The sequence below is a fragment of the Condylostylus longicornis genome, unplaced genomic scaffold (genome assembly GCF_029603195.1).
Source record: "Condylostylus longicornis isolate FDR11 unplaced genomic scaffold, ASM2960319v2 ptg000084l, whole genome shotgun sequence".
Taxonomy (NCBI): domain Eukaryota; kingdom Metazoa; phylum Arthropoda; class Insecta; order Diptera; family Dolichopodidae; genus Condylostylus; species Condylostylus longicornis.
Genome location: NW_026578052.1, coordinates 199399 through 222132, shown reverse-complemented (window position 1 = coordinate 222132; position 22734 = coordinate 199399). Strand labels below are relative to the sequence as shown.

At 23.4% G+C, this 22734-nt stretch overlaps 1 protein-coding gene across 1 annotated transcript in view; it reads left to right on the top strand.

Moving 5' to 3' along the window:
* Positions 1 to 17823: 17823 nt before the first annotated feature.
* LOC129613479 (cysteine-rich motor neuron 1 protein-like) overlaps positions 17824 to 22734 on the top strand; it is an 87539-nt gene continuing 82628 nt past the window's right edge. Inside the window, exon 1 of the mRNA XM_055527569.1 lies at positions 17824 to 18278. Coding sequence (XP_055383544.1) covers positions 18164 to 18278 — 115 coding nt within the window. The 5' untranslated portion in view covers positions 17824 to 18163. The remainder of the gene's footprint in view (positions 18279 to 22734) is intronic.

The window sequence follows — 22734 nt, the reverse complement described above, 5'->3', positions numbered from 1 at the left end:
CTTTTCATACATAACACCAACACGGTCAATAAACTATTTTAATTAAAGTGTTGCCGCAGTTTTTTTTTATAAATATAAACATAAAAATTTATAGATAACTCTCTTTAACCCCTTTGCAACCGCACTGATATAACAATATAACAAAGGTCAAATTAATTTTTTTTTTTATAAATTTATTAATAAGATCAAAATAATATCATTAATTTCGCTATTTTCTCAAATAAAAGCTAGAAAAAAAAAGAGACAAAATTTTCCAACAAAATATGATTTGCTTAGTTCTTATCATTTTTGAAATAGAAAATTATTAAATTTTAAAGAAAATTATAAAACTTTTTTTTTTTTTTGTTATATTTTACCGCCCCTTGAGTCCATTTAGCTGTCAAAATAAATTTTCCCTTTTTATAAAAAAAAAAATTTCTTTCCATTTCATTTCATTTTTCATTCTTTTAAAATAAATCAAAAAAAAAAAATCATATTATTAAAAACATTGAATTTATAATATTATTTAGTGCAGAAAAAAAAAAAAACATAATTTTGTATTAAAAATAACTAAAGAACAGAAAAATTTTCGGAATAAATAAAATTTCTGAATAACTCCGTCATTTCTAAAAATAAAAATAATAAATAAAAATTAAATTTCCTTTCCGTTTGTTTAATATACGTTTTTCTTTCCCCCTTATTACTCTTTTCCATTCTATCTCTATATCTACCTTCTCTCTCTTCTATACGTTTACTATATATACACTTTCTTTTACTATAAATTATTACGATTGTTATTATTTTTCGGGTAACTATGTCAAAAAGTTAATTGGTTTGATTTTATACTTTCATACTATTCTAACATACGCGTACATAGATTGCTGCAAAACTATAATATAACATATAAAATTCATTATAAATGATTTAATTTCTAATTTTAATAAAATATTACTTTTGCACTACACACAACGACTACAATTTAATAATATTATAACAATATAATATACATAATATGTATATGATATAAAATTTGCGAAAGTTTACATATACTTATATATATTTATTAATGTATAAAATAAATATTAAAATATATTTACATAAGTACACACAATTTATATTTATTTATACATACAATTTGAACTTATAGCAAAAAAAAATTAGATCGTAAACCGAAAAATATCAATCGTTATCAATTTTTTTCATTAAAATGTTTTAATTTATTTGTATTTCAATTCATTTTTTTTTTTGTTTTTTTTTTTTTGTTCGGGAAAAACAAAGATGTTTTACCGAAACACTCAAATAAATTTGTGAATTCAATAAAAAAAAAAACAATAAAAAAAAGGGGGAATCAAAAAATCACAATAAGCTCAATAAATTATGAAGGTTTTGCAAGTGGATTTCGTGTGAGCTGTTGCAAGAGTGGTTCTGAAAAATTGCTGGAAAGTAAGGTATGATGCATGTCAGGTACAGAACAAATCAATCCCAAGATACTGTTGACTGTATAAAAAAATTTGTTACATGAAACTTATTGTGTGCTCCATGTGTTTGGAGCCGCAGGTAAACATTGGAGCCTCTCGATTTACAGAGTAAACGGTTAAGACAGAAAGACTGAATCAAACGTCAAAAGGATTGAGACAGCTTTTCTGTGCATTCTTTCACGGAATATAGAAACAAAAACATGCCAGAACAAAACTAGTGGTTAATCAGTTTCACTAATGGTTAATCAGTTTAGGAAGTTAAGACAAATCAGTTGCGTTTTAATTTGGGCCAAAGTTCCCCATTATTGGAAGGGGTATAGTCACTCCATCGTTGTCTCTTCGGGATATTTAATTCCTGGATTGAAAAAAGAAATTACCTACATATATATGTATATTTTATGTAAGCAATCCCAAAATCAAAATGTGGAATAGATCTTGAGCTGCAATTGGAACAGTAATTTTTCAGCAGTAATTTTTCGGACTAATTTTTTAGGAGAAAATAGACCCTTAATCGCCTTTCAAGGAAGAAGTTGAATTTGAAAAAAATTCGCAAATTTGATTTAGAACAAAATTTTAAAATTGTTTTCATACGCGATTCTATACTGTTATCAAGTAAAATATACAAAAAATAATTTTATAAATTTTTAATAAAAAAGAAATCAATTATTTATTCAAATAAACACGCTTATGATTTTCAATTTATAAAAATGAAAATAAAATGTAAATATGAATGTATGTACGTATGTATGTAGGTACAAGTACTGTGAATATGTTTGTGTTTTATTGAAAAATATTCCAAAGTTTCATCTTAATTGAATTTATATTTTGAATAACAAAAAAAATTGCTCTTTTTTTCGCGAAAATGAATATTAATAAATCAATGAACTTTTTTTTTTCCATTCTTTTTTGTGAAAATTGATTGATAAACTCAACCAAAAACCAAAAATATTGTTGATTATTTTTAAATAAGTAGATTGTCAATATTATGAAATATTATATTGTATTTTATTGTTATATGTACACAAGCAGTATAACATTTATGAAAATATGCTGTCTGGAAGTTCATTTTGTTTTTTATTTGCAAATCAATTATAAAAATATTTCTAAATCCTGTCAATTATAAGATCGTCAGTGAAAATATAATAAAACTAATTGATTGCACTCATATCGGTATATACTTGTAGTTTGTATACTTTTATGCGGTTTTATATGTAGAAAGTAGTTACTGTACAGCACAAGTATCCCAAAAAATATGTACATATGTATGCTGTGCTATACACAAGTCTTGCTGTATTATACGTAAGTATAGATAATTCGTTTTATGCGACGACGTCACCAACAAGAGAGCATTTTCAAGTTCCAGAGTGTTTATATTAATTGCTTGAAATAAAATCAGTTCTTCTAAGAATTAGTCTTTCTACCGCGAAATATTAAATTAATTGGTCACTGGAGACCGGAGAGAAACTTGTTTATTTAAATCCACATCAGTACTTATCATAAATAAGGAAAATCAGCCTATTTAAAAAGGGAGCTTGCCACATAAATGTGTAGAAGACGCCGGAGAAAACACAAAAGAAAATTTAGTAAATAAAAGGCGTTAGGTGATAGTCCTTAATAGATATACATTTAAGTATATAAATGTTGTGCAAAAACTTATTTGAACATTTGTTCTGCTGAGCCCCAAATTCCGAACAAATTCCTGATTGAGAAGAGTGTCAAATAAACACACTAATACGATCATGTAACATGTTGTTAAGGGTATCGAATTCTATATTGTTTATTCTTATTTAACACTTCAGTATTTAATATAAAAAACGGGACCACAATTATTACATAATATATTCTTTTCTCTTTTTCGTCTTGTTTTATGTGTAATATATTATATTCATATGTATGTATATACCTGTAATTACAATTAAATTAAAAAATTATCACAATCATTAGAAAATCAACCGCAATATTTCATTAATTTACAATGCATAACATTGATTAATGTCAACCAAAGATTTATTAACATGATGCCATTGTCAGTGAATTTCAAATTAATTAAAATTTTACCTACATATATAATTGTACTCGTATGGATGTATATTAACATATGCAATTGATAAAAAATTTGAATAAATTTAAAGATTTATACATAAAAATCATTTTGTTATTTAATTTGACGTATTCTCCTAATAATTATGTCTACATAGCGTTTTTTTATAATGTCATTATTATATTTTAATATTACTATTGTAATTTGACAATTTTGACATGACTTGACAGTTTTAATGCAAATTTGTAGTCAATTTAGGAATACATAATAATTCACCTTCACAAATATTTGGTAAATTTTTTAATCCGAAAATGTAATTTATCAATTCAATAAATAACTTTGTACATTTTTATTTAACATTTAAAATAAATTTTATTTTAAAAGCTTAAAAACAAAAATCTCTACAAAAACACTATTTCAATTATTTATTTTATTCACATTTTCATTAAAACAATATTCATTTTGCGTCGTTCAAATAATTTAAAAAAATTTTTCAAATATCTAGCAAAAATACTTTTATAAATTCTTTTATATAAAAGAAAATATTTGATTCCTGAAAAAATGTACGCAAAAACAACAAACTGTACTAAATTTTAGTTTTTTTTCAATTTCATATTTAATCACTTTTATTTATAAAAACGATATTATTTTTCTATTCTCCCGTAAAAGATAAGCGTCATATATGAAATTTAATTTTTTTTACGCAATATATCAAAATGATTTCCAGATGCCACTTTGAACGAACTCTATTAATCGATGCTGACATCATTTTTGTTTTGTAATTTAAGAAAAAAAAAAATTGTTATTATTGTTTATAGAATTTTTTCTATATAGCAAATAGATATTCTGCATAGGTTCGTGGTTGTTCCTCCATAATTACTTTTATAACGGAGGATGGAAACTATGTATGTATAAGAGAACCAAATATCGTAGGACACCAATAATTTTTAGAAATACTTTATAAGTAATAAGGCTTAAAAGTAATAAAATAATAAAAGTAAAATATAAGGCTAAAAATTAAGCCTAATAAGACAAAAAAGTCGAAACTTTTACATTTTATAGTAAAAATTCGAAATTTACAATAAAAAAAGTTCCAAAATCTTTTCTTTCAGAAAAATTGAAACGAAATTGGAATTTGCTGTTTTTGATTGCAAATGATAATATTTTCTATTTTGCGAAAAACTCTACAGTGCCATTTGTCATTTTCCGCGAGCTAAAACAAAAAGACTATATAATAATATTTCGCCAAACCGACGCCCAATTAAGTTGGTGCTACAAAATAAATTTGCTCTACTCCCAATGATTGCATCTGATAACATAAACATCAGGTATAACCATGTCGACATCAATTTTCCAGTCAAAATTTCGTTTGTTGTGACAAAAAGTGAGTAAGAGATCCAAATTTCGAACACATTTGATGCCAACACAATCGGGTTGATCTTTATTTCGGCTAAAACTAGTAAAATAACAAAATTAAATCTTACTCTAACCATTAAATTACTTTTTATTTACATTTTAATTTTATAAAAATTCTCTATGTGCTCATAAGACGACTGGTTAATTGAACCATAATGTTCTAATTTTTTTATTCGTAAGTATAACATACTTATTTTCCATCATATTCTGTTGCTGTAAAGCATATTCTGTCTGCCACGTTTTACTATTTTTAAAATATGCATAGTGTTTATATTTCCACTAGATAAAAAGTAACGATTAAAAAACAAATATATATAAAAATGATTTATGTCAAATTAGTACTTACTTCAAAATTTATCAAACTTTATTAACTAAATCGACAAATTTTATAATAGTATTGCTCATCAAAAAAACTTATTAATCGAAATTATATTGTTTAATTGGTTGTTATCCCGATTTTCTTTTTATTTTGAAGTTTCTTTGATTTATGTTTAATGGGAGTTTTATGTCGTTCAATTGTCAAACATATTTTACGCAAAATTCTAAACAGCTGATTTTTCCGTGCCGCTGTTGTTCTGTGGTAACAATGGAAATCGATCGTCGATTTCATTCATGGTTTCTATTTATACACTCATGTGGGAAGTATGTTAAGACTCTTAAAATCGCCATACCAAATATTGCGGAAAAATATGTTTCGTCTATTTAATTTTGCCATGTTAGATAATTTTCGGCAAATTCCTTCACAAACTATCAAACTATCAAATATTAATAATTTTAAAATTTTAAATTAAAAAATTCAAATTAGTTTTTTATTTATCTATACTTACATGCAAACGCACTCGCATAAATATAATATGTAGGTATACATATGTATATACATACATACTTAGTTCTTCTGCACTTACGGTACCCATGCCTTAAAAGTGTGTACAGTTCTCCCCGGTTAATTGAACCGAGAAAAGTTGCACACTTTTTGTATCAATTAAGCGGGTAAATCAATTAAAAAAATCCCGTTTAATTGAACAATTGGTGCAATAAAACGAATTTTTTTAACTGAATCGTTTACGCATGAAAACGAATACTCGCTATTGAAGATCAGGCGCAAAAACGAATTTGATCCTGCTACTGCATAAAATTAATAAAAACAATAGGAAGCATATCCTATTACATATACTTATCAAAATATCCTAGGTAAAAAGCTATATTTAAAATAGGGGATACACTAATGAAATACTAAAACTCAAATTTTTTTTTATTTCAAAATTTAAAAACTTAAATTTTTCATCATTTTAAATCCATCTAAGTAATGTAACTGTGAATTCAAATTCAAAATATGTAAACCATAATATTTTTATATCACATAACATAACAAAAATTAAAAATAAATATTTCATATCAAAAATAAAAACAAATTATTCCATATGTTAATTTTATAATTTTTCAATAAATTTAAAAACTTAAATGTTTCTTTACTTCAAAATTTTAAAACTTAAATTTTTCTTTATTTTAAATCCATCTAAGTAATGTAACTATGAATTCAAATTCAAAATATTTAAATCATAATATTTTTATATCACATAACATAACAAAAATTCAGGTCAATAAACAGGGGGATTTTTCACAGTTTTTATAAGGTAATACCAAAAAAAGAGATTCATTTAAGCGAGTTGTTCAATTAAACGGGACTCAATTAAACGATGTTATTCATGTATATTTTAATAGGGATTTAAAGTTGCCTTAGTTTTTCGTTCAATAAAAGGGGAAAATCAATTAAGCGTGGTGCATTTAACCGGGGAGAACTGTACATATAAGCGTCTACGCATAGTAATAAATTTTATTTAAATTAGAAAAACATTTTAGAATTTTAAAGAAAAATTCATTTTTAATTTATTTATTTGATTTTTCCTTAATATTTTTTATATTTTTTGTATTCTTATTCAACATTATTAGCCACATTATTAATAATTATTAGAGAAATGATATGAAAGAATCAAATTAATAACCTACGCTCGCTTTTGAAAACAAACACAAACGCTGTTACTAAAATGAGAAATTTTTAGAAATTTTGGCGACAAAATGTCTTCTACTAATTTAAAATACGAAAATAATTTATTAAAAATATAAAACCAAAAAAATACAAAAAAAAATAAAAAATACGATGAACTTGAAAAATTAATTTTACAATCTAAAAACAAGAAGAAAAAACCAAAAATTTTCAATAAAGAAAAATTCTATTAACAATAGCAACAACGAGTAATATACGTAAGACAAACAGAGAGAACTATATAGATACTCTCAAACATTTTAATTACATACATGATATTTACTCAATTTATTGGCATACTAATGACGTAAATACGTTAACATTAGATCATTTTATTATAAGCACAAACACCCACTCATACCTACATAATTAAATTGTACTAGAATAGTAAAGTTAGAAAAATATAAATAAAATAATTTTAATATCCAATACAATCATCTTCATATTTATGTTGTACAAGGAAACACTTACGTCATAAATTATATGCTCATTCTAGAGTATTTAGCGCTCATTTTTTTACGCTCACATAATGTATATAATACAATACGTAAGGTACGGTATTTTATTTATATTATAATCTTACAAAATATCATTCTTTAGCATTGAGAATCCAGTGTTGACAGAAATTTCAAATCAAAAATAATGCAAACAACTGAAAAGAGAAAACTAAATGAATGTCAAAATTTTAAAAAAAATGTCAAAAATTTTAACAAACTGCTATTTGCTTCTCGTATAATGTAAAAAATTAATAAAATATTTTTCACAAAATACATTCGGATAAATATTATAGTGAGATAATATTGTAGTAACCCCAAAAATTATTTAATTTTGAGTTTTTATTAATTAAAAGTTGTTATAAAAATGTTAATGTTAGAAGGTAGTTGGTTATTTAAAAACTGCAGACGTAAATATTAAGTAACTTTAGAGTAATTCGTTAAGTGTAGATACAGAAACAAAGCGTAAACGAAAACGGCTGACGGTTTTCTTTGTTAACGTAGAACAATAGCGAAGCAGCAAAGTCATCTGCTGAATTTTTGTATATAATCTTACACACATAAGCGAACAGATGATTTTAACTAAAATAAAATTTACACGCAAAAAACTTTTATTATAACACACTGCCTTCTGATATCTTTACGGCCTGGGCAACCTCCTTTAATTTGTATTTGCGGATAAGATGTTTTTATGGAATTTTTTTATGTTTTCTTCAGTAACTACCAAATTTGGGCGACCGGAGCGTTCAGCATTATCGGCGTTGGCGCGACCACGTTTAAAGTCAGCAAACCACTTTTAAACTATTTGCCTCGATGGAGCGGAGTCCGAAAATCAATTGTCAAGCCATTGGTCTGTACCGTGTTTTTCCCCATCAAAAAGCAATGCTTAATGAGCACACGAAATTCTAATTTTTCCCATTTTCATTTTACACTAACTTGGTAAATAATGGTCCGAATGTCATGAAACTTTGACAGATATCTTTTGAAGGTCGGTACTTTCTAAAAACCATACGAATTCGGTATTGGTATTGCCATCTATATGTCATCCTACGAACTTGTTGAGCGATGCGTCATGTGGGTATAACACACGAATACTGTTGGATTAATTATTTTTACATAATTTTTAGTATAAACAAATGTACTACAAAAGCATATATTCAGATCGGCAACACCAATTAAAAAATTATTTATGTTTTCTTTACCGAAACATTAAAAATTCTTCCATTAAATAAAACAAAACAGAAAAAAAATTTAAAAATTGAAAAAACAAAACCTATCGAATATTGGTTTTCATTATTTGCGAATAAATTTTTAATTTAGTTTAATAAAAACAATCACAAGAACGCACCATATAGGAGAACCCCTCTAAAAATTTCGAAATTTAATAAAAACTGTTTAATGTTACAAAAAAAAGCAAAATCGAGTAGAAAAGGCAAAATAATAAAAAGGAAAAAAGAGACAACATAAGAGAAAAGAAAATAAAATATTATTGAAATTTATGACATTTAAATTAAGTCATGTTATGTTACTATGCCCGCCCTGAAGCTAAAAGCGGAATATTATAAACAGAGAATATTTTCAATGTGAATTTCAATCAATGATGATAAGAAAAATGATAAAAATCATGAGAATATCAATTTCTAATAAAAACCATGACATGAAGTACTTTTTATTTTATAATACAAGCAATAATGTAGGGTAGTTTGTACCACCAAACTTTAAATTTAACAAATTTTCTGTCTAGTGTATCATTCAAATTGGTAGATGGTGTTCACAATTTTTATTATAGTGGAATAATTGATTTAAACGTAATCATGGATAAAAATTTATATTCATACTTAAGTAAGGGTATAATATGATATATTCCATTTGAGAGTGTATGCCATTCCAACTATGTCTAATAACACTCCGAACTAAGCTAGACTGTGTGATATGCGGTACACTATATGTTCTTTTAATGTAAACCATGATTAAATTTTCGCTCAGTACGCAATATTTCATTTAAAAATAAGATCCGCTTCTGTTTTTGAGGCAAAATAAATTGTTTAAGCATTAAATTAAAATTTATAACAATTTATATGAAAGCAAATCTTATTGATTTTCTTGTGGGTTGATTTTTTTTAATCAACATTTTTAAACAATTTATTCATGCTATATGCTCATGAGTATACGGATATTGATATTATATATACATTATGTATTCATAATTTAATTGCTGTAATAAAATTTTAGTCACCAAACCACTATAAATAATTTTCTGTTTTTTTTCTCATTAAATCCATAATTTATGAATTTAATTTTATGAACGTCTGTCTTGAAAATTGCATATTTATAGTAGTATAAAACGTCTGTCTACACGCAAATGTTTTATTCAAAAAATTTTCATAAATTTTTTTATTGTTAATGTAAATAGGTAATAAAACAATTCTAAGCAACATCAGTTTAAATTATCTAGTAAGTAGAAACTCAGTGTTTTAAATTCTTATAAAATTATGACGTAACAATAAATTTATTTTATGCAAAATTACTGAGACTATCACCCTATATTTTAACTCCTTTCATCGTCTTTAACGAAAAATATGAAAATTTTACTTTTATAAAATACTTAAAACTTAACTAAAAACTGTTTCACTCACCGTAGAATATCCCTACAAGCACAATAATTTTACTGAAATATCAACATTGACAATGTTTTAGCCTGTAAAAATTATAAATTAAAGCATATTAATTTAATATCAAATCACACGAATGTAATTTTTTGTAATTATAGTAAATCTTTTGTAAAATACACTCGTATATTATTATATATGTGTGTACATACCTTTAAAAATGCCCTAACAAACGTACCGCACCTCAGAACTATTATGCTAAACTCATAAATATTTTGCAACAATGTTTCACTAGGACAACAAAAGATGTCGTTATTCATACACATGCAATCTATTATCGCGTCAGTAATAATTTTTGTATAATAATATGTACATAGGTACTGAATATTCATAAACGTTGCAATTTAATAAAAAATACCGAAAAAAGCAGAAAAAAAAATTAAAAAGGAAAAAAAAAACATAACAAGTGAAAAGGGGGAGCTTTTTTTATGACCTTTTTTTTCTCTTTCTTTCTTTTTGTAAAAACAACAAAACAAAAAGTAATAGAAAAAAAATTAAAATATGGTTTTAATAATATGCAAATTAAAAAAAGTTGTTTTTTTTTTATTTTGAATATTACATAAAAAAAATTTCAATAGGGCATTCTAAAATTACAATTCAGTTTTCAACCGTTATTCAATTTTGAAATAAATATGTAAATGACTTTAATGACAGTTAAGGTTGCCTAAATGCCAGTTCCGATGCCAGTAAAAATGAAAACTGGTTATTGAACTGGATAACAGCGTATGGGAAATTAAATTTTTTGTAATTTCTAAGCAATATCGCAAAAATTTAAGCATGTTAATGAATTTTTGCAAGATTTGATGGATTCATTTAAATGAAGTTAAATCAGACTTGAAACAAATTAATTTAGATCATTAATCGTGTATTCCTAATCGCAGAAAAATTGTATATGCACTATTTACTCATTTAGATTTTATTTTGTTGATGTTGGACAGAAAATATGGTTTTTAAAATGTTTTGTGCTCCGAACAAAATTCTTCAATACTTTTTCTCTGCAGAATCTTACTCACGCTGGCACACTTTTGGTGTTTCCACCTCTTCTTTAATTGCAGTAGTTTTTTTTCAAATTTCAGTTTAGGAATAGAAATTGTGCACAACTTAATAAGTTTTTGGATTGGGAATAATCCTTAAATTCGTAATGGAAAAGACGACTCCATACAGTTTTTTATTATTACTAGCAAATGTTAGAAGCACACGTTCATTAATGTCCTAGTATTGCCTTCAGTAACCATTATTAAGGCAGTGCTTTTATTTAACGCTTCCTTATATTTTTTTAATGAAATTGAAATTTGAAGAATATGAAAACAAAAATTTTTAATTCTTTTAATTTTGATTTCCGCAAAAATGAAGAGTTCAGCGTTTTTTTTTTTTGCTTTATTATTATTCTACTTTATTTTTCATAATTTCAATTTTTTGCGCTTCTGAAAAGTTCTAGTTATTGTACAGAAACCTGCTTATTACGCAAAAGTATAATAATTAAGACAAAAAGAAAAAGCAATGGAGAAAAAAAAAATGCTGAAATAAAACTTTAACGGTATTTTTTTTTTATTGTTCATGCATTAGTTTTTTATTAGATAGCATTCCATTTTTTTTTGTTTTTGTTGTATTAATAAAAAAAAATTTATATGGATATTTAAGTAATTCTAGTTCCAGTTTCTATATAGTTGTCATTTTAATATTTTTGTAGCTTATCTTTGTGACAATAAAATTATTATATTTATTTGGAAGGTTAATGATTTTGCAACGATAATAAAAAATAATTGCTTTTGTTTTTTTCCTATAGCTTCCTTATTTAGGTCGGTTCAAGCATATGTAATTTTGGCAGTGACAATGATTCTTTTGAAACTGTGCTCTTTGGAAATAATTGTTAGTACTGGAGACTAAAAATCTTACAGTAACAATAAAGTATTGCAATATTGTTGTTACAATTTATTTCAACATCAAAATATTTTTGAATGTTTCATTAAGTACAAAATTATACTAAATAGAAAGAGAACATAAAAAGTAAAATCATAATAACAATGTAGCACATACATACATATGTATATAGATAGCATGTACAGACAAGTACAAGCATACAAATGTTTAAAATCTGACCTAAATATTGCAAAAATAAAATTTAAAAATAAATTTTGCTTGCAATATTTTTCTAAAAATTTACCTCCTTTTTTTTTAATTGGCCCCATTCTCTCTTTACATTCGAATTTTGAATTTGTTCATTTCTCATAGATTTATATTTTAAAAATGTTGAATACGAGTAAAAATAATTGTGAAATTTGAAGAGTATGTTCTCACTCAAGAAATAACCTATGACAGAAATAAAATTAAACTCATATTTCAAATAAATTTTGACATAATTTGCAATGCAAAGTACAAAAGGTTATAAAATAGTACAATTTCCACAAAAATAATCCTGCAAAATTCTCAAATATTACCGTTATTTTTTACTATTGTCACTATTTTGTCACTTATTACTAATTGTTACTCATTTCTTTAACTTATTTTTTATTTTAAAATCCAGTCGTATTTAATTAATCATTCAATCAAATCTTCTATTTTCAACGAGACCAGGATGTGTTTACACCTACTGTACTATAATAGGGTTCAAAAATTTAAAGACAGTGAATATTATCATTATTGGCAACTTTACTTTTAAGAAACATTTTATTTCGGTCATGACGTGATGTCTTATAAGCTTCATTCTTTTTAGCTGTCTAATTTAAATTTAAATGGTTTTTTTTTTGTTTTATTACAAGTTTTCCATTTTTACGATTTTTATTATTATTATTTTTTTTTCTTAATTTTTCTATTTTGCAAATTTATCTTTTTTATTTCTTTAATTTTTGTTTACTTTTGCAATAACATTTTTCTGTGACAATTTAATGATAATATCAAATTATAAAAGTTGTTTAATACTTTTGGCCCACTTTTGCTAAAAAAAAATTTTTTTAAAATTGAGTTCATTTTTGTTTCATTTTGGAGACAATTTATTCTCTTTGAATTTTTTAATTATTGCAAAATCTTAAATATGCTAATCGTGAATTGAATTCAAATAAAAAAAATGTAGTTTTTAAATTATTAATTTGTGTATGTGTGTGTTTAAATTTTGTTTTTCTTAATTTCTTGTTAACTGGCTCTCATTTGTATCCAAAATGTCTATTTTATTTTTTATTTTCATTATTTGATTTATGTACATAATACGTTTTAATTTTTTGAAATCTGAGCTCTAAAGTGAACTACATTTCTACAATATTTGTACTCGTATGTATGTATATATTTATGTAGCAAAACTTAAACACATTTTCACACCTACTTTAATACTAACAAAAATTGTGACAACATTCGTCGAGTCGTTCGTCGTTCAATTAAAAAACTTAATAAATGTAAACTTAAAAAGTTTTGTCAACCCTACTATCTGCATACTATATATACGGGATAATTAGATAATGGAAGCGGACGAGAAACCAGGTTCTAGACAAATTTATTTGAAAAATTTTTTTTTCAGGTCAACTCTGCAAAAAATATTTCCAAATTTGTTTTTTTTTTTCTATTTCATTTCATATTAGCGTACCAAAATTTTTCTCTTAAAAACAAAATTACACTTGATAGATCGAATGACATTTAAAAATGAAGAGGAAATAACTAGGTATAGGGAAGAATATTTAGGTTGGACGTCTTCAATACGCAATAGGCATTAAGTTGCCACTAGTATTGTTGACAAAATCAAAAAAAAACAAAATTAGAAACAATTGCCGCATTTGAAAAATTCACGGCAGACGAAATTTTAACTTTGACAATTTATATAGCAACAATAATAGTTGTGAGCCACCTCTAGTAAATTATTACTGTTATATAAAATTAATCAGCTTCATTTTTTTTTTATTCATTTTTTTTTTCGAATAATCAAAATAAACCTTGAAATTCCATATATGGAATTCAAATTGTTTCAAATTAAATTAGCTCATATTTAAAATATTTTATAATCAAATAAATTAAAATGAAAAATATTTAAAATTTTTTGCAATATTTAAATTAAAAAAAAAAAAACAAATAATGACAGGGAAAATAATAGTTTTATTTTTCTCTCTAACTTTTCAACACACATACCTACAATGAAAGTATTTGAACAGCTGCTGTCAAATGATCTTTTCTCTCTGCTATGCACTGTTTTTTTTAAATAATTCAAAATTTATTTAAAAAAGTTGACAAAAAACGTTCTTAAAATAACAATCTTTTATCTTTCTTTTCATAAACAAAGTAGTTTTTTTTTATTTAATAAAGAGAAAATATTTATTTATTTTTTTTTTTAAATTAAAAATTCAATATTTACGTTATAGAAAAGAAAACAAAATTCTTTCAACATTTTCAAAATATTTTCAAAAAATTTAAGTAAAAAAAAAACTAATTGAAAACATTGTTATATTGTGTACGTCAGAGCATATGGTCTCTAAATTCTTTTCTATTCTTTTTTTTTCATATAGAATATTATTAATATTATTTTTTAATCATTCTTTAATAATTTTTATTTCAGATTTCATCATTAAATCAACAAAAGGATCTACAATCAACAATACAATCTACAACTACAATATTTATTAGTGATCTTAGAGAGAAGAGAAGAGAAAAGAAATAGAATAATTCTCTTCTCTTATAAAAAGAGAAGAGAAAACAAAATTTAAATATTTTTTTATTTAAATATTAATGAATCACTTATAAAAATATTATATAAGAAGAAAATATGAAAATTATTTTCAAATAAAAAAAGTGAAAATAAAAATTAAATGAATATTTACGCAGCGCGCACAAAAAAGTATTAAATTCATTGATAAAAAATTTAAAGTGAAAAGAATTAATTAAAAAAAAAAGAAAATTATTACTAGTGCTTTAATTATAACAGAAAAATTTTAAAATAATCGAAAAAATTTTTGTCATTAATTATTTAGTTTTTTATTCAATAAAATCGATTTTTTTATTCAATAATTAAACGAATTTCTTATTATTATACTTAGAACTTTATCAATTTTATATTCTTTAATAATCCTCTTTTATTTTGTGTAATTTTTCAATTTTACAACAATTTAATTGTTATATTAATTGTATTACAAATTTTAATAATAATACTTTAATTATACATTTATTTAATTACATTTAATAATCACATATTTTTTGTTATACGATTAATAATTAATACTATCATAATCGCTTATTATATTATTAATGTTTTCATAAAAAAAAAATTTTCATTTTTCAAAAATTTAATTAGTTTTTTAATAATTTTATATACATATGTATACTTAATCAATATTATTTTACGATTAAAATTGATTCTAATCAAATATTGAATAATTATTTAAAAAAATAAATTGATAAAAATCATAATATATTAGTTTATAAATCACAATTCACAATCTCATTTAATTACAAAAAAAAAAATCTTAATAAAATATAACAATATATAGCTAAATAAAAATAAAATAATTTTACATACACATAAACATTTTAAAATTATCTCGTAAATTTACTGTAGTATAATAACATTATAATAACAGCACATTTTATAATAAATGTAAGCATTCTTATAATCTTGCTATTCGTAAATAATTATTATTATTATATAATCGTTCTCATATATCATAGATGAGCACAAAATACGCATATAAATGTATGCAATACATATATAACGCAAAATTGTACACACTAACTCACATCTATACATTTAATAATAACGAGCAAAATAATAAAAACAAAAAATAATAAGAAAACCGATTTTTATTTATTTTAACGGTTATTTAAATATTAATCGAAAATAAAAATATTGTTTTTTATATTTATTTTTATTATTCTTATGTATATTTTTTTTTATTGATAACAAATCAATATACAAATACAGTTGAACGTGGATAAAATAAACTCCATATAGGGATTTTAGTTCCATTTACATAATATATATAACAATTTTCATTTGAGGTATTAGGGTAATTCCGGGTTTTATCGGCGCGCCTTCACTATTTTATTTTAAAATTCAAGTTAAAGAGGTAATTCTAAGAATGTTGTGTGGATAAAAATTAACAAAATTCAAAACTTTATTTACATTTCTAGAGTAAAACAAAGTTGTACTCATATAGAAAATAAAATTTAAGGGATCAAAAAACTAATTTCAATAAAAGAGATATCCAGTTTTATGGAAGTACATTTTGTTCAGATTCGACTGTATACATTTAAGTTCATCATACTTCAACTTATATGTGTGAGCATACATACATATACATATATTTGTACGCAAAGGGTAATGTGAGTGCTTTCAAAAAAGCTGCTTCGAAATTTTGAATTTTATAAACTTTGTTTTCCGATCGATTAGAAAAGTTGGCATATAGTACTCGTATTTACATACATACTATATGCCAGCATATATTAACAAGTAAATTATTTAAAATTCTAATTCACCCTATGGATAAGTATGTTTTTCAATTTAATAAACATAAAAAAATTACCTTAAAATTTTCAATACACACATACATATTATATATATGTACATAATGTGCATACACATATAATAATTTTCTTAGATACTACTAGCGTTTATCATCGTTTTTCCCATTATGTTCTTCATTTTTATATGTTTATATATATATATGTTCTCAATTGTATAATAAAAATTTTACTATTCGTTTTCCGTTTTATTGATAATATGAAAGTACTATATTAAACAAGCGCACATATGTACATATATATCACATTGTACATATGTACATACAAAGATTTGTGAATACCAATATTCAATAAAGGTATATTATTGAAATTGCCATATTGTACGACCATATACCTGTTTTAATTTAAGATTTAATATATTTCAATTATAAAAAAAGTATTCAATATTTTCGATAATTTCCGTTGTATAATAAAAATTTCGATTAAAATTTTTCAATCAATTTTCACTTTCAAATTGTGTTTTATATAGTACTTAATACTCAAGTACATACATAGGTATGTACTTACTATATAGGAGCATATTATTGTTATACGTACTTATATGTAAGTATTATATAAGCGAAATGTTCCTAATAGAACGTTCGTAATTTTGATACGCAATAATATTGACAACAGTTTTTTTTTTGTTCACTGCTCTTTTCCGACGTTTAATAACGACCCGGCAACTCCGAATAACTATAACCCGGCAACTCCGAATATGTATGTTTGTAATTATAATGTATATAAATTTTTCTGCAAATTTAAATCTAATATTTCTTAATTAATTATAAAAATCAAAAAATTCAAAAAGAATTGATTCTCAAACAAAAGTAAGAGAAAAATTCCATATTTATTTTTTGTATTTAATCAACTGAATCGTCTATGTTATGCCGTTATTCTTAAATTCCAAAAATCATTTTTAAATTGAATTAAATTTAATTTTAATTTGTTTGCTTTTTTTGTTTTTAGTTTTCTCTTTATTTTAATGTTGGAATTTTCGGAATGTGAAAAATTCGCACATTCACAAAACAAAAACAAAACACAAAAGAATTCCTAAAAAAAATTTACACCATCATTCAAAATTTATAACAAAATTCTAATACAAAAATAAAGCAATTTAACAAAAAACAAAAAAATCATCATCACTCATAAGTCATCAGACCATTATTCTGTGCTTTATTATTTCATCAAAATTTAATTTTTAATCAAATAAAAAAAAAATAAAAATATTTTGCAAAAAATTTTCAGGATAGAAACAAGAATTTAAAAAAAAGAAGGGCTAAAATTTCAACAATTTTTTTTTTTTTTATTAAAATATCTTGAATAAATTAAATACAAACAAAATTTACATAAAATCAAACAAATAACGTTTATGCTATATTGAAACGCCATATTTTAAATTTTTAATGCAAGTGTATAAAAAATAATCCAGAATATAAATGTAATTAGTAAATATTTTAACACAAATACAAAATAAATAAAAATATACTACAATATAATTGGAAGACTTTATAAAATTTCGGAGCAAAATTGGAATTAAATTATTAATTATATAGTGATTTAATCATAAAATGTCTACAAAAATGGCAATGATAATAAAAACAACATCAATATTTCATATATTATTAGTTTTACCGTTATTATATTTAATATTAATCAACGGTAACAGTTTAGTGACTGCATCACGTAAGTAATATTTTTCTTGTTTTTATTTTGTACTAAAATTATGAAAATTAAATTTTATTTAGTATAAAAGAATTTAAGGAATTGTTTTATATAATTAAATGAAAAAATTATTCATAGTATGACAGAATGCAGTGTTACACTACAAATTATGACATTTCTGATAGTCAAATTGTCAAAATGTTGCTGGAATAATGCTAATGTCAAATATTTCTAATTTTTTTAAATCATATGTTTTTATGTATGGGAATTTAATATTATTAACACACCTTATTATATTCTTAATTTTTTATTAGAATTTGACGTTTTAAATGCTCCATTTTGGCAAGTGACATTATCGTCAACAGCTATCAATTAAAATTTTAGTGAAATTTCTTTAATTAATTGTAGTTTCTCACTATTTAGATTGAATTATAATTTTGTAATTTAAATATTAATGTATCATAAATTTCCGATTATAATTGTAGGTTACAATTAAGCGAATTAAGCGGCATCACTTTTCTTTTTATCTCACAGTCTCTTTGTATGAGTAGTTTCGATATCATTTTCAGATTAGATTTGGATTTTTTTTTTAGGGGGGATTTTAAAACATAATTTTCAAATATTTTTCTATTTATCATTCATAGTCAATCGAATTTAATTAACATGAATAATATTTAGACATTTTGTATAGTTATTGAAATCACCATATTAACATATGATTTAAAATCTGGTAACCCTTGAATTATAATAAAATACTCGTACATATGTATTTGTATTTAAATCGTCATACAATATATATTTAAATTTAGGGGGGATTAGCTTTTGATTTACAACAAAGATATTATTATATTTTATTTTAAATACGTCTGTGATATATGATACATACCATAATCATCATAAACTATTAATTAAATAAATGGACGCGTAATTTAAATATTTTTGAAAAAAAAATAAAAAAATGTAAATATTTCAAATTATAAATTTGTTGTAGCCATAAAAATCTCAAAACTATTAATTTTAATTAGAATGCATAAATTATTCGAAATTCCCTCCATTTTTTTTTTCCTCCATTAAACTTATGCTTAATCCAAATCTCCAGTAATATATATTTGAAATAAAAAAAAAAGTAAAATAAGAGAATTGTTATTAATTTTATTCTAATTTCTGAAATATTTTCTGGTATGTATTTGAAATTCATTGAATTTTTTTAAAAAATTATGCATATACTCACTAATATATATAAAAAATTTTTAATCGATTCAAACCAAGCTAAAAGTTCTATAATCTTATAATGAAAAAAAAATGTCATAAATCTTAATAAAAAATCATAAATTTACAATTTTTTTTGGAATAATTAAAATATTCGAAAACAGCAAGAAAATTTTGCTGCAAAATCTTTTTGGTGCTTAAACTATCAGGTCGTATTCAATTGGAACAGGTTGTTTATTAATTTATCAGACCGTATCCAAACATGGACTTCATTTCAAATTATATTTGCTTTTAAATACCATTAATTTTTGACATATTCATAAAAAAATTGCATAAAAGTTAGGCGTCTCAGGTGAACTACTCTCTGACGCTCAAGTGACGCTCTGAACGACCGCATAATACTTTCAAAATCTCTCGATCATTTTAATTATACGAAAAATTGACAGAAATTTCTAACTAGCTGAGTAGCTGAATATGTAAATTTTGGCAAATAAGAGTATCAAAAATATAAAATTTAATACTTTTTCTTGCTCCACTTTCTCTAACTTCAAAAATGCTCTCTCTTCAACTCATGTTTGACAGAAAGAATTATATTTTGTTCAATAGAATTAACGAAAACGAGGCAGCAAATTTCTTACATTCTCGAATTTTCACAATTTTTTTAAGAATTTCAAATAGCATCCGAGCATATTTTTTATACTAAACTGTGAAAGAAAATCTTCAAAACTTACAAAACAGGTAAAAATTTTTTTCGAAAATATGAAAAAATAAAAATTTATTTAAGAGATAAATTTTCAAGGTTCTTTCCGAGAATTTAGACCATTAATCGTAAAATAACCTTAAGCTCTTGAATATTTTAATAAGATAAAAAAAAATCTCTAAAATTATCACAAAAAAATTAAATTCATTTGGTCTATTTGCTTATATTAGAACACACAGAAAAAACAAAACAAGCGGTAAAGTCTTAAGTATTAAACAAAAAAATTGAGATAAGGTAAAAAACACTTCTACGTATTTTTGGTTGCTTTAAACTTAATGTTGTTCGTAATGTGTTACTAATTCCAACTAATTTAATTCTATACTTATACGAGGTATCACATTTATAAACGGGGTTTATTTAAATCCAAAATAAAACCTCTTTATCTTCTTTAAATAGATGTTAGAAGATAAACCATAAACGGGATCCGATGAAATTAAATCATTTATCAAAATGAAACTAACAAAATTAATTGGATTTTATTTAAGTAGAGAGGGTATAACCAATTTTGGATGACAAGAGTCAATAACTTAAGATTTTATTATTACAATATAAATTTGGGTATGCGTGTTTTGTTCTCTTTTTTTTAAACCAATTAAATTTAATATTTTTGATAAAAAAAAATATTATTTAGGCGGAATCATAAGTAGTTTTTTAGTAAGTATTTAGTTTTTTTGTTATTAAATTTATTTTACTATTTTTTTAAAAATGGTAGTTAAATTAAAAGGTGCTTTTAATATTGAAAAATTTCATATATGTATTTAATATATTGTTTATGGTTAATTAAAAATTTAATTATTCCTATATTCGATGACCAATTAAATTGTAATAAAATTTTTTAAATGGTTTTTATAACCGAGATTTTATAAGCTTTTGTAGTATAACAATTAAAAAAAGAATTTTTAATTTTATATTTCTTTTAAATGCTGGAATATTTTATCAAAATACTGCAAATATTTTGGCTTTAAAATTTAAAATTTATTTAATTAATTATTAATTAATGAAATAATAAATAGTTAAAAAAAAGTTATACAATTCAATTTTTAATATGTATACTATTTATACGAATTTAAATGGTATAACAGTAAATATACTTTTAGGTGCAAAAAGTATAATAGATAGGGCCCGCTACAATAACATAATTAACAAAATCAATAGCTAGTTATAATAAAAACCCTCTATAAATACAAATATTTTACAATTTCCGTGACTGATAGTTAATAAAATAGTTTAAACACCATTTTATTTTTAGAAGATACGTTCAAGATGTTTCACAATATTAACTGTAATACTGTTATACCAATATACATGTAATTTTACACGATAAAAGAATGTGCAAAATGTGTTATTCCTGAATTAATTGCAGCCTTGCCTTTTGAAAGCGCACTGTTATACTCATTTCTGATAAAAGCAATATAACACTTATTTAATAATAATTTTACGATAGCTATTGTACTATAACCTCTTGTAGTACAAAGATTTTGCAATTCCCGTTACTGAGAATTAATAAAGTAGTTTAAACACCATTTTATTTTTATAAGACACATTCAAGATGTTTAACGATAATAGCTGTAATACTGTTATACCAACACGTATAATTTTATACGATAACGGAATGTGCACAATGTGTTATTCCTGGATTCCTGGATTTTGCCTTGCTTTTTGAAATTATTGATAGCAGTAAATCACTTATTTAATAAGTGTTATATTGCTACTATTGATTAAAAAAATGAATAAGAGCAATATAACACTTATTTAACAATACTTTTACGATTACTATTATACATACATATATGAATTTTATTCAAAAACAAATCCAATATGTAATAAAAATGAACATTCTTAAAATATTATACAATTTTTGTCTTAAATCGATAATAAATTAAATACATTTATAGAAGTAAGTAGCTAATACAAGCTAATTTAAGTTACTATGTACATGCAAGTTTAAGCTACGCGTACTACATGCAACACTTATTGTATTTTTAAATTAAAATTTACGACAGTAATTAAACTAATTCCAAAAGTAATTTTCAATTACTTTTAAAATTGAAAATAATTGAAACGTGAAAATATTAAAATTATTTTTTTTTTTGTGCACGACATTGATATTACTTACAAATTAATGCTTGCATAATAACTACTGTTATAACATTAAAAATTATTATACCTAATATAAATATTGCCATAAAGGTTTAAACAAAAGAAACAGCAAAATTAAATTGAACATCTGGAAAATCAATTTTGTTTTAATAAATCTTTTGTTATTATTAAAATGATGTACGTTATATTAAATTTTTAAAAATAATTATTCAAAATAAAAATTTATATATTTTTTTTTTTATATTTTTATTTTCTATTATTATTTTCATAATATTTAATAATAATTAGAAGCAAGGTCAAAATATTGTAGGCGCATGACAGAAATTTTTAAAAAATTTGAAATTGGGGCACACGATCGCAATAATTATTATTGAAAGCAAATAAATAAAAGTTCAGAAAAAATATTGT